This window comes from Centruroides vittatus, unplaced genomic scaffold, assembly GCF_030686945.1.
Source record: "Centruroides vittatus isolate TY-2023 unplaced genomic scaffold, ASM3068694v2 contig_799, whole genome shotgun sequence".
Classification (NCBI taxonomy): domain Eukaryota; kingdom Metazoa; phylum Arthropoda; class Arachnida; order Scorpiones; family Buthidae; genus Centruroides; species Centruroides vittatus.
The window spans coordinates 1,237,319-1,250,076 of record NW_027122516.1 but is presented as its reverse complement, the minus strand read 5'-3'; the positions used below and the strand labels follow the sequence as shown (position 1 = coordinate 1,250,076).

The following is a 12,758-nucleotide window of genomic DNA, read 5'->3' as shown; positions in this document are numbered from 1 at the left end:
TGATATTGAGAAAGTATGCAGAATTTCTACTTTTCCAGTTTACTTCGACTGCTGCAATGAGAATAGTAAAGTTTACTTCTTTGTTGTTCACGCTTTAAAGCCTTTGGAGTTCGTTTACATTTGTTGGTTTTTTGATATTTTCATATTTTTCCAAGAAACGTTTTTGACGACCTACTCGAAGACGACAGTACTCAGGCAGAAACATTAGCTATATATATGAGTTTGGTCCACATTAGGCGTATTGTTTCTAGGCTCCATTGCAATAGGTACACAAGCATAAGGGATAGTTTAATGAATGGCGATTCTGGAGGGGTACAACTGATCTTGCACACCGCATCAACCTATCCAGACACAATGTACTAACACTTACTTTTATTCTCATCCCAGAGCTTCTTAGGGTTTGCTAGCTATGACTGGTATAATGTATTAGTTTTAAGCTTTCGTTAACAGTCGTTGGCATTCATCACTTTTCTTTTTTCTCACTTTTATGTAGCTGTACTACATATTGGCAGTGGCGTAACGTGGGTGTCAGCCGCCTGGGGCAAAGGAAAATTTCGCCGTCCCCTTATTTAGGTATTATTATTATTTATTGTGAAATTTTGCCGCTCGCTTAAAGTGCCGCCCCCACTACGCTACGCCACTGCATATTGGTGTATGCTATAACTAAGGTTCCTTTTAATTTGGGACAATGGCCTTGCAGCCTAAATACTGCAAGCCAACATTATATGTAATGGGAATCCTTCTTTTCTCTTCATCTTCCTTCTTCCCTTCCTCTTTCTTTCCCATAAACACTTCGTGTACGGCCGTAGTCTATCGTAATGTAATGTAATGTATGTGTACGTACAGTACATTATAGGAAGGTGTACTGTAGAGTTTCGGAGTTCTGGCAGATGGAACAATTATCCGTAGAAATTAAACGTTTATTTCATTACACCACTCACCCTTTTCACATCGTTGGGGTCGGATTTCGGGTTGGGGAATACAATAACTGCAAATGAAAGAATTACAAGCATTTAAAACAAGCCAAGTTGTGTTTATGTAAATATGACTTCAATACGACCGTTGATGACCGCTAACTATGCAACTAGTTAATTAAGCTTACATATGGCCTGTATTTAAATAAGCCTATTTTTGACAAGTCGGCCCCACTGCAATACCGAAGATACACGTATTCCGAGACTTAACCTGAACAATAAAGCAGTCAACCGATAGCAGGATCGCAGTTTACATTCGTGTAACAGCGGGAAAAGATTTAGCCTATAACCAGTTTTACAATGGAGTTAATCATATGACCAATTGTTCTTTTGTGGAAATCGGAGTCGATAAATTGTGATTTGACACATTTGTAAATCGAGAGAAAAGGGGGTGTCAAGTAATCAAGAATGCTCTCCGAAAAGAAATCTGAGATTTAGACTGAGAAAAGCGAAGTGAAAACATACGAATTCTCCATCTTTGTTGTAAAGTGCTCTCATAGTCTAATTAATTACATCCCATCGAATCTCCTTCGAAGGAAAACAGGAGAAATGAATGTTTTTGAAATTCTGGCAATTCAGGTAATGAACTCTCTTTCGACTTATGGAATTAGTAGCAACACTTAAGGTACGCTTAAACTGAATAATGGCTTAACTTTCCGTCCTGTGGGCAATAAGGCCTTTTTTTAGCAAGCCCTTTACGAGTTAGACCAGGCCTACAATGGGGCCCGACATATCCAGACGTACAGTACGTACCATCTCCCGAAAATTCCCGCGATTGGTACGGATCGGCTTAAACTTTCGGGGGAGGGGTTGATCCGAATAACTGAGCCCCGATCAATAACTATGTAGGCTTGGCCGAAGGGGCCTTTTAGTGCCCGGGTGGAGGCGTTAAAAGTAAACTGCTCGAATTTTTAAATCGTCAATAAGCTTATGGTTCTCGAATTTGAAAGAAAAACGCCTTTACGCTTAAAAACGTTGGAAATGATATTGATACTTTAACTGTTATGAAGATCGTATTAAAAATAGAACTTGATCCGGCCATTTTTTTTCTTGTCATTTATTAAATTCTCGTTAAGTAACGCGCAAGAAATAAATATAAATTATTTTCTAGTTATTTACTTCTTAAATAAAAAGTTCATCAATAATAATCATAAGCGTTTATATATATATATAATAAAAAAAAATTCACAAACCTAAAACGGACAATTATCATATACAACATCTAATGACAGGACATTTATTAAAATATTTACAGCCATTTTGTAGAAAAAAAGCGTATCCAAGATGCAGTCGTTCTGTACACCATCTGCAGGAAATTCTCTTTTCTAGCCCTGAGTTACATCAGCCACTATTTTACACCACATATTCCTTCTGATTCATCATTATCGTTCGGATTTGAGCTGTTTTTTTTTTTTAATATATCACATTCCTACCCACCAACCACACAGTCTACGGTTTACACATCTACTAGCATTGTGTTCCACATATGAACTGAAAGACAACAATACAGTGGCACCAAGAAGGATATTATTATTTTTTTTTTCTCTCGTACGTTCATCACAGTAGATTTATGTGCTGTGTACAGCCAGTGGAAAGGCCCTGGAACAGTAATGTTTATCACAATGAGACAAATAAATGTCACCAGAAAAGATAACTTAAGGGTGTTTCCTGCTGTAGTGTAAAATTTCTTTTCTTTTTAGATTCCTATCTTTTGAAGTGCCATTAATTTTAAGGAATTTTACCATTTTGGCCTTCATATATTTAAACAGGCTCGGGTATTAAAAAATGTACTAAGTACAAGTGCCCACTAATTTCATTATTATTTTGTTTGTTTTTTTTTTGTGTGAGCCTGTTAAGCCACTTTCTTAAACATTATCAATAATAATATTATTACTAAAAATTATTATTATTGTTATTATTTATATATATGTATGTATATATATATATATATGTATGTATGTATGTATAGACAAATTATGCAGTTTGACTGCATCCTTTTAAAAATTGCAAAAACTTTTTTCTTTCTGGATACTTCAATGATAAATTTCTTGAACTGAAAAATGAATTTAATTATTATTCTAAACTGACGGGATGATTCCATGAACAAAAGTTCATAATTTTTCTTTAAAGTTTGTCATTTTAAAAATCATAATATGCATATAACAACTTCAAAATTGTTTTTTTTTTTCCCTTCGCTTCTTACTCCAATAAATAACCGTGTATATTTTCTCCTTTACTCTTTTTTAAAACTACATATTTATAACTGTCCATTACTGCAGGGGCATATATATTTTCTTTTTTTTTTCTTAAAGGAACTTGCACATAGCTTAGAATTAAATGTAGCCTTGTGAGGACGGAGGATAGGCTACGTCTCATAAAAATTTGACACTATCTGCTTGGCTGATGATGCTTTTCTCTTTTTTTTTTTTTCCTCTTCAAGATTTAATGTTAAAACAAAATATATATTTTTATGTATATGTATATATACATATAGATATGTATCTACATACATGCATATACAATATATTAACAAAATATCAACTAAGCATAGAAAATTATGTTTTGAATTAATTTTAAGCACAGAAGTATTGTAATAAACATTTAAGTACTATTTGCGAGAAATATATTTACAAGAAATCTACATTGTGCAGTTTTATCTTAAGTGCTTGTTGTTAAATTAAACTAAAGCGTAGCTTGCATAGAACCAGTTTTATATATATATATATATATATATATATATATATATATATAAATAAAATAATAATAATTAAGACTTTGATAAATGATATGGCAAATGTTGGAATGTATGGTAAATCTGCAAATTTTTAAAATTTCATTTAGTGAAGTCTTACTAATTGGAACTATAATAAAGTCCCAAGGAAGCATTAAATTTTTAGATAAGGTTATTGACTGATAACTACAATTGTTGTAGTTTGTGCGTTTCAATAATTTTTTGTACTATTTTACATATTTATTATCACTTCAAAAAGAAAAATCAGGCATTTAAATTGGCTATCCAAAAACTGTTAATTTACCGTTAGATATATTTTCCGTATAAAATTTTGATATCCGTTCTTATTACTCTTAAATCTCATAGAAAAACAGAAATGCCAATTTTGTATAGATTTGTGATGAGAAATCATAATTTATATGAATAATAGATTGAATTATTGCTTTTGTATCTTATTTATAATATAAAAAGATTTAAGGTCATCATCATGCTAGCAGATAGTTGTCAGATTTTAAATAACATTACTTTACAAGAGTATGCTTCTTACTGCTTCATTTAACGCTGCATCTACTACCGATTCACTGTCTGTATCAAGATTTTCTTCAAAGAATATAGGTGACTGATGATTTTCATGCCTTTCTAACTTATATATAGAAGATGTAAAATTTTCTTCTCCATCTGTATAACAGGAATTATTTTCTGTTTGCTGTAGTTCTAAAATACTTTTGATGGCACTTTGAACTTGAGCTGACTGCTCAAGTTCATTTGTTGAGTGATCACTGCAAATGTCAATTTTTGAAAATTTCTCTCTCTCTTTGTGTGTCCGTAATTTCTGATGATCGTATTCATTGTAATTTACGTAAGAATCTCTTGTTTCCTCTATCCCGTTATACAGCACCTGATGCCGTTCTAGAGTTTCGTCCAATTCTATTCCCGATAAATCGAGATCCGAATCGCCTTCTTGTCCTTCTAAAATGCTCTCCACCGCGGCTTCCGATTCTGACAGTGTTTTCCTATTGTGATTTGTATAGTCTCCTATCCATTCTGCAGTGTCACTTATGATATCAAAATCGTATTTCATTTTAACAGCCGTCCTTGATCCATTTGCATAGGATGACACTAAACTACTTTCTTCTGTCCTTGCCACTGGAGGCTCAAAATCGGCTAATCCTCCTGTATCATTTGGTGTTTCAAAATCTACTTGTGATACGTCTGGTTCATCATCTTCGAGAGGTGACATGTTTAATTCTCTCCGAAGAGTTGTCACAATATCTTCTTCTTTGCTATTATCATTTTTATTAGGTTCCTGTTTCATTTCAATATTTGGAGATATAAATAGGTTGCATTCACTTTCACTAAAACTTTCCGATTTCACTTTATTATATTCATTTTCTTCAAACACTGGCTTTTTGATGTTCTTTGGAAACTTGACTAAGTGTTTATTAGTAACATCATTTAATTCTTCATTATCACTAAATTTTCTTTTTGACGAAATTCCTTTAACTTCAATAAGTTTCAAACTTGTTTTTGATGTATCTTCTTGAGTAACTGTAACAGGAATTTCTTCTTTTGTAGGATTTTCAAATTTTATAATATCACATTTCACAGCTGGTTGAAGTAGTTTTTTCCAACTTTCTGGTGGTGGTGGTAAATTCAGAACTGTAAAATACAAATAAATATATATATTATAAACAAATAGATAAATATATATATAGTAATAAGTACAATTTCATTTATAGAGTTAATAATTAATATAATGCAAAATAATTTATTTTAATTATGTCTACTGGAATAAATTTTTAAGTGAAATAATGTTGACTATTCTTTAAGAACTCATTTTTATCACTTTCTTTAACAGAATAAACTTTGATTTATGCCAGAAAAATTGTATTTTCAATAAACAATGATCATGACTCAATTAAATATTCTTCATGAACTTAAAACAGGCCAAGTAATTCCTAGCAATTATATTAAAACACTTGCTTCTGGATCAAGCATTTGACAATAAGGTATTTTAAAAAAAATATGTCTGGATGATGAATGATCCTTTCTTAAGTGGCCCACTAATGCAAACATAATACAATGTATTCATAGCAATTGATCATAATTATTAAACTATTCTTTAAGTAAAATTATAATCTTATGTAAACCGTACATTTTACTTAAAAGTACTCATCTATGTGAATTTCACAGATGAATTTTTAAGTTTAATAGTATGTCTTATCAATTAAAAAATTCAATGATAAAGAATGCATTTTGGATTAAACAAAATCATCAATAATACTTTGAAAATTAGTTTATGGAGCTGAAATTAAAACTAAGGTACTACAAAAAAAATTTGTCAGTTAAATAAAGGCTTTTTAAATATAAGCTGATTTTTAAGTTTACTACTTTTGGTGAAAAATTTTATAATTGAATATATCATACAATTAGAACTATAAAATTTTTTACTAATGCTTAAATCATTTTAATAATTCTAAAAAATTATCATATTGAGCAAAATTATATTAAAATTATGACATTTCTATATATTACTTCTGTAATGTTTCGTTGAAGACAGAATATAATAAAAAAATTAAAAAAATACTTAACAAACAACATATTGCGCATCACATAGAAAAGTGACACAACTTAAAAAAAATGCAATTTTTCAGAAAAGCAACAAAACAAAATCAAGTGGCATTAATTGCAATGCAATGCAGAGATTGTCAGTTAAGAAACAATTTTAACTGTAAAGGTAGTTAAGTAACATTATTCCTGAGAATTTAAATAAAATTCAGGACAATTCAATCGTGGCATTAACTGAAATTTTAGTGATTTTGAGTTAACCTTTCAACCGTCGGATAGTCAGGTATGGTGCTGCCCCAAGGTAGCAGAGAATAAACGTGGGAAATTTTGAAAGTATTTTTTGACACGTTTTTTCTCATTACCGTTTCGGAAAAAGATTTTGTAAACAGTTATGTCCAGTAAAGAAAAGTCTTTTTTTATTGTTACATAATTCATTTTTTATTTGAATTTTTTTTGCAGTAGTTTTTGGCGATACCCCCAAAAAATTTAACGTATATATACGTCCCTCACCACTGCCACACGATCGCCCTCAATATATATATATGTCCCCCACTGCTGAGTGGTTAATATCATACTGGAATGATCACTTTTCTATGTGATATGTGATATATTGAATTATTGAAAAAATATTCTATTCTCTTTCAAAAAATTATTATTATTACTATAAAATGTGAAATATTTTACATTTATGTCATTACATTTTTTAATCTTGATTATGTTTTTTCAAAAAAATTTACATTATATAGTAACATTATTAAGAAAATAAAATCACCTTTGCCATTTTCAACTAAGCGTTTATCTTCTTTCAAAGCTTCTGTTTCCTCTTGAATAAAAAGTCTTTCAAGCATGACACTCTCTGGAGTTGGAGAACTTTTCTATAAAACAATTGAAAAATTAATTTCCTTGTTGATTTCTTTTCTTAAATATTATCACGAAATTGTAACCTTCTCCAAGAATAAGTTTATTCATTAAATATTTTGGAATTTCTTAGGCTTTAAAATCTTAAATAATGATGATAACTGAATACAGTTATGTCTTAATTTATTATTTATATATACAAGTAGTGTCTACCTTACAAAAGAGTATGGTCTGTGTGTGTGCAAATACAGTAGGATCTTGTTTCATGCAAGACTGATACATGTGAATTTGTGTTAGGGTAGAAGACAAATTTATGTGGAATTTTGTTTTATATGATATCTGTGGTAATTGCTGACATGCAATCTCTACATAAAACAAGACCATACAGTATATACAAGGGTTGGAATTTTAATAGTGGCAAATAGTAAAATTACAATCTGTACAAAAAACATACATGTTTCGGATTTTTACTGTCCTTCAATGTAGTCACCAGCAGTGTGGAAGTTGCAGAATGCCATTGGCAGAGCCTGTTTCATTGATCACCCAAATAGAGTGGTTTACTGCCTGAAAAACATCTGGAATAGTTCTGAACCACCTTCCATGCAGTGGTTCTTACATTTTAGGGATCAAGTCAAAAGGGTTTAAGTCTTGAGAATACGGTGGATGGTAGAGAACTTTCCAACCCCAGTGACTGAACAATGTGGCTACACATTATGCTACACGTACTTGATCATTGTCATTCAAGATGAGTGAATTCTGAAGAAAGTGTTTAATCTAAGCAGCATTAACTGGTTGCATTGCATTGGGTTTCTATAGCACTGATACCACTATGAAATTTCCAACCCACATATACAGTAAAACTTCTGTAACTTGAAGCTCCAAGGGGCAGGAAAGAACAGAAAGTTACAGATGATTCGAGTCAGAGGACTAGAGTAAAAAATTCCGATTCTGAATAGATTTATACTTTTACCTCTCTTGCATTACATAAAAAATCCTTGATAATTTTTTTTGTTTTAAACAGCCTGTGTAATGTCTTTCAGAAAAATGTTCAATGTAACCAATGAAATTGAAGAGTTTTGCAGATATATCTTGTTGAGATAAAGTGAAAAGACCTCTCTCTTTGGACTGAAACATTGTCAGAAAATTAATGTTGGAGAGTAGATACAACTAACTGTCTGAAAATTTCATGGAAATTCATAATTAGCATCACTTTGGATACAATAAACATTAAAATTTGAATTGAGGAAGTTGAAAGTAACACAAATCTGTGTCAAGGAAAAAACTTGAAGAAAATTCAAGCTAAGACATTCAAAGTTGAAGATGTTAAATCCCTGTGCTATTCCATTGAGACTTACCAAGTGAATTGCTTTGTTTTCTTTGAGTTAAAGAAATATTCGAGTTATAGATGTTTGAATTAGAGAAGTTTTACTGTATATATGTATCCATCCTTTATATGGACTCATAATGGATTCAATCCTCCAATTTTCATGAAGCAAATATTATACCATGCATAAAATTTGCTATAAGCAACACATATATGTAGATGCTGATTTTGCAGCCCAAATCAAATTAATTTAATTTTAATGTTTATTTAGTATCAGCTTGATAAGCATTGTAAACCTTCCTAATTTTAAATATGTTAAATTAAATAAAATACATTACAATTAGATTAAATTTATCAAAATTTCCTTTTTATCTTACCATGCCTTCTTTCAGCAGTAAATAATGATACTTGTTATGCAATCTTTTGATTCTTTCTAAGCATTTATGAGATATTGCTTCAAATGATTGATCAACTGTAAAGAAATATTATAATAAAATGTAAAATTCACATACTAGAAAAATTACATGTGAAAAATAGAAATTCAATTCTGTTTAAAACTAACTTTATTAATAAAACATATCATATATATAGTACATGTATAATAAAATTATCATACTCAATTATTTAATGTATACAAAGAAAGATAAAACATGTTGAGATAAGAAATACATTATACATTTGAAAATGTTGGATAATTTATAAATAAAATAAAATACATTTATGTTATTTTATTTATAAAATTGCTAAACCTTTCAATAAACTCTAACAAAACAAAAGTTATGATTTTTAGCCTTGTTAGAAACACTCCCATTAATAATTTTTTCCTTAATAGCCAATGTCTAGAGCTTGTTAATAGTGTTTATGATTTTGGTGTCATATTCGATAATAGACTTTCTTTTTACCTACATGTAGAAAATCTAATCAAAAAGAATTCCATCCATTGCAGAATGCTTTGGTGAAATTTTAAAAACATTTCAAATAAAAACACTGTGCTATTTTTTTTTCTTGCTAATTTCCAATCTTTAATTGATTATGTGTTACCAATATGGGCCTCAGCCTCTGCATTAAATAAACTTAATATAGAGCTGAACAAAAGTTTTTACCCTCAACAAACTATTGCATATGCCATCTACTAACTTTTCTGATGTGATGCAAATGTGTCTTGGCCCTCCTAACTTACTCCAATGTATAGATTACTTTGATCCCATTTACACACACAAATATTTTAACAGCCTTCTTCCTGCTAGTTATATCTACATCCACATTCCTACATTTAAGAGTAGATTATTAACTTGTATTCATATGCCCTACTGTCACCTGAATGTAACAATTAGATCTTTTATCTACCACTATTGAAAAACCGCTACAAAATCGAAGACATTGTTCCTTGACTTCTATAAATTTAAAGCCATTTATAAAAAGATAATATACTCCAAATAATTTTTCATTTGTTTTGTTACTGTTGTGTTGTTTTCTCATTTTAGTTTACCATGTATTCTTTTAATTAATTGGGATTGCTGTAATGGGGGTGGCAAATATTGTCTGGGAGACATCACCAAATTCAATGTAATAAATAAATAAATAACAAAAATATCTTTTTATATCAATTTAGATTAATGCTTGTAATTAAACAGTGTCTTGATTGAAAAGAAGAGTATTTTAAATAAAATAAAGCAATATAATAAATCAATTTATTTATTGTTTTTAAAATAGCTAAATTTATGTTTATATTCCATTTTCATTTCACACAATATGCATCTACTAAGACTGTACTGCATTCTTATTGATTGAAAATTAAATTTCTTTACATTACAGGCATAACATATGTATATAAATATAAAAATGTATATACATTTCAATAATCTCAAATTCAAACATTTTTCTTTTAGTATGCAATACTTACAATTAAGACAAACAATTGGAGATACGCGCAACAGTATACAAAGTATTAATGAACATTTTCATATCATGTATTCAAGTATGTTAATAATGCATATTTATAGTGAACATTTAAAAAACTTGAAATGATATTATCGGTCAAAGATTTATTGAATGTAGCCCTGAGTAATGATCTGTTATAACTAATGAAAGAAAAAAGCCAAATGCTTATTTACAGTACTTTTTTCAATGATTTGTTCAAGCAGACATCCACTGGTTGCAACAGAGAAGTTGAACCACCTGGTATAACAGCAATTTTAGTATTATTTTATGCCAATAGAGTTTTAATGTTATTGGTTACATGACTAAAACACATCCCAAACTAACAAACTATGTTTTTTAAACATACTGCCTGATCACTTGTTCCATACAGTATTTATAGCTCCAAAACCTTCTAAACTCCAACCAAATGCCGAATTCTATCAGGCTTGATATGGCTAAATACTAAATAAATTATGCAACCAATTTGGCACTAGAGGGAGGTGTTAGGCACCATCTCTTATTAGGCATTACTAAACTCCAACCAATTTGGCATTTGGTTGGAGTTTAGCTTTATAGTATATTGGGTCTAATGATGTTATTTATATCCAAACCTTCTTTGTAGTACCTTCTAAACAATTCTGCAGTAGCTTATTATCTTGATAATGACTAATGTTTTTGATCCTTCAGCCAGATCTTCTTCAGATTGAGCATAAACATTGTGTTTTTAAAAATGTTCTGTTAGTCAAATGTGTCTCCAGGTTAAATTCGCTGTGTGATGTCATTGTTATAAAGTTATTAAACACAAGATATTAAACCCATTTCAAACTGTTATTTCTTTAAATTTTTGAATTTTGATGTTATAAAAGGATATGGTTTAAAGTAATATCTTCCATGCATAGGAGAAGCATTTTTCATTCTTGAAATTGATGTTTCTTCCTTGTTTTTCAGCTTTATATATTTCCAGCGATTCCAAAGCTCTAATGTTTTGGCTCTCCAAATGATGGTGCCATTCTGTAGATCAGCTTCCTCACATCCACATTTACAAGATACATGGATGACATTTTGATCATCTGGAAAACTAAACCAAACATAGAAGCCTTTGTGGAGGCCATGAACAACAAACTGTTTGGCTTGAGTCTCAAACTGGACCAATCCAGCGATACATGGGCCCACTTCTTAGATCTATAACTATTCATTCAAGAAGACAACATCTATATGAACATTTATTACAAACCAGACCATCTGCAAATGTTTATACCAGCATCCTCCTGTGATCCATATTCATATAAAGTGGCAAAGAGGGTTTGTATGCACTGCACTCATCATAAGGACACATTGAGGGATATACATTGCCTGGAGTGTATTGTGACCAAACACGATTACAAAACAGATCTTATCCAAACATTGGCCAAAGCATATAACAAAAATACCAATGGAAGGGATAGCAGAAATAATGGGCGTGATGCCAATAATTGCCTTATAGTAGTGTACAATCATATTATGAAGAATGTATATAAAGGGATAGCAGAGTATAAGAATGCCAAAACAGTGTACATATGCAACCCTACTATATATAACTTGTTATGTAACAGCAAAGATGCGACCAATCAACCATGCTTACTGGGAGTATATTGTATTCCAGTGACAGACCACAGAGACCAATTGAAATTGGAGTATATAGGCTCCACCACATGCTCTCTGCAAAAGAAACTGACTAAACATAATTATGATATCAGCCACAAGTTGAGCCATAAGTGCCTTGGCTACTTATGCCTCAGACAATGACATCCAGGCTGATATACAGAATGCTACCATCATTAGGAGAGCCAAACAATTGGAAAACATCAAGGCTTTGGAATCACTGCAAATATATAAAGCTGAAAAACAAGGGAGAAGCATTGATTTCAAGAATAAAAAATGCTTCTCCTATGCATGGAAGATATTACCTTAAACCACACCCTTTTATAACATCAAAATTCAAAAATTAAAAAAAATAACAGTTTGAAATGGGTTTAATATCTTGTGCCCCGTTTTATAACGATGACGTAACACAGAAAGTTTAACCTGGAGATGCATTTGATGAATGATTGATTTATTTGATTAATTTTTAAAAACTTAATGTTTATGCTCAACCTAAAGAAAATCCAGCTGAAGGATCGAAAACATTAGTCAATATCAAGATAATAAGCTACTGTAGAATTGTTTAGAAGGTACTACAAAGAAGGTTTGGAGCTAATTTAACACCTTTTTCAACCATCTATTTTTTTGTGATACTGTACATCTAAGAGAAATTTTATTGGGCCACAATTTTCAAATTGCAGACCTATACTTTCCCACTGTTGTTCATCTGTCCTTTGTTAATCTCAAGAACACAATTAGATAG

General features: G+C 30.7%; 1 protein-coding gene across 3 annotated transcripts in view; it reads right to left on the bottom strand.

The window, feature by feature from the left end:
* Window positions 1-2,197: 2,197 nt before the first annotated feature.
* The window catches only part of LOC136981892 (uncharacterized), a 79,992-nt gene continuing 69,431 nt past the window's right edge, over window positions 2,198-12,758 (bottom strand). For all 3 annotated transcript variants that reach the window (XM_067278269.1, XM_067278268.1, XM_067278267.1), the window contains exons 13-15: window positions 8,833-8,927; window positions 7,046-7,148; window positions 2,198-5,364 (exon numbers count right to left, since the gene is read on the bottom strand). In XM_067278269.1, the coding sequence (XP_067134370.1) occupies window positions 4,232-5,364; window positions 7,046-7,148; window positions 8,833-8,927 (1,331 nt within the window). In that variant the 3' untranslated portion in view covers window positions 2,198-4,231. The remainder of the gene's footprint in view (window positions 5,365-7,045; window positions 7,149-8,832; window positions 8,928-12,758) is intronic.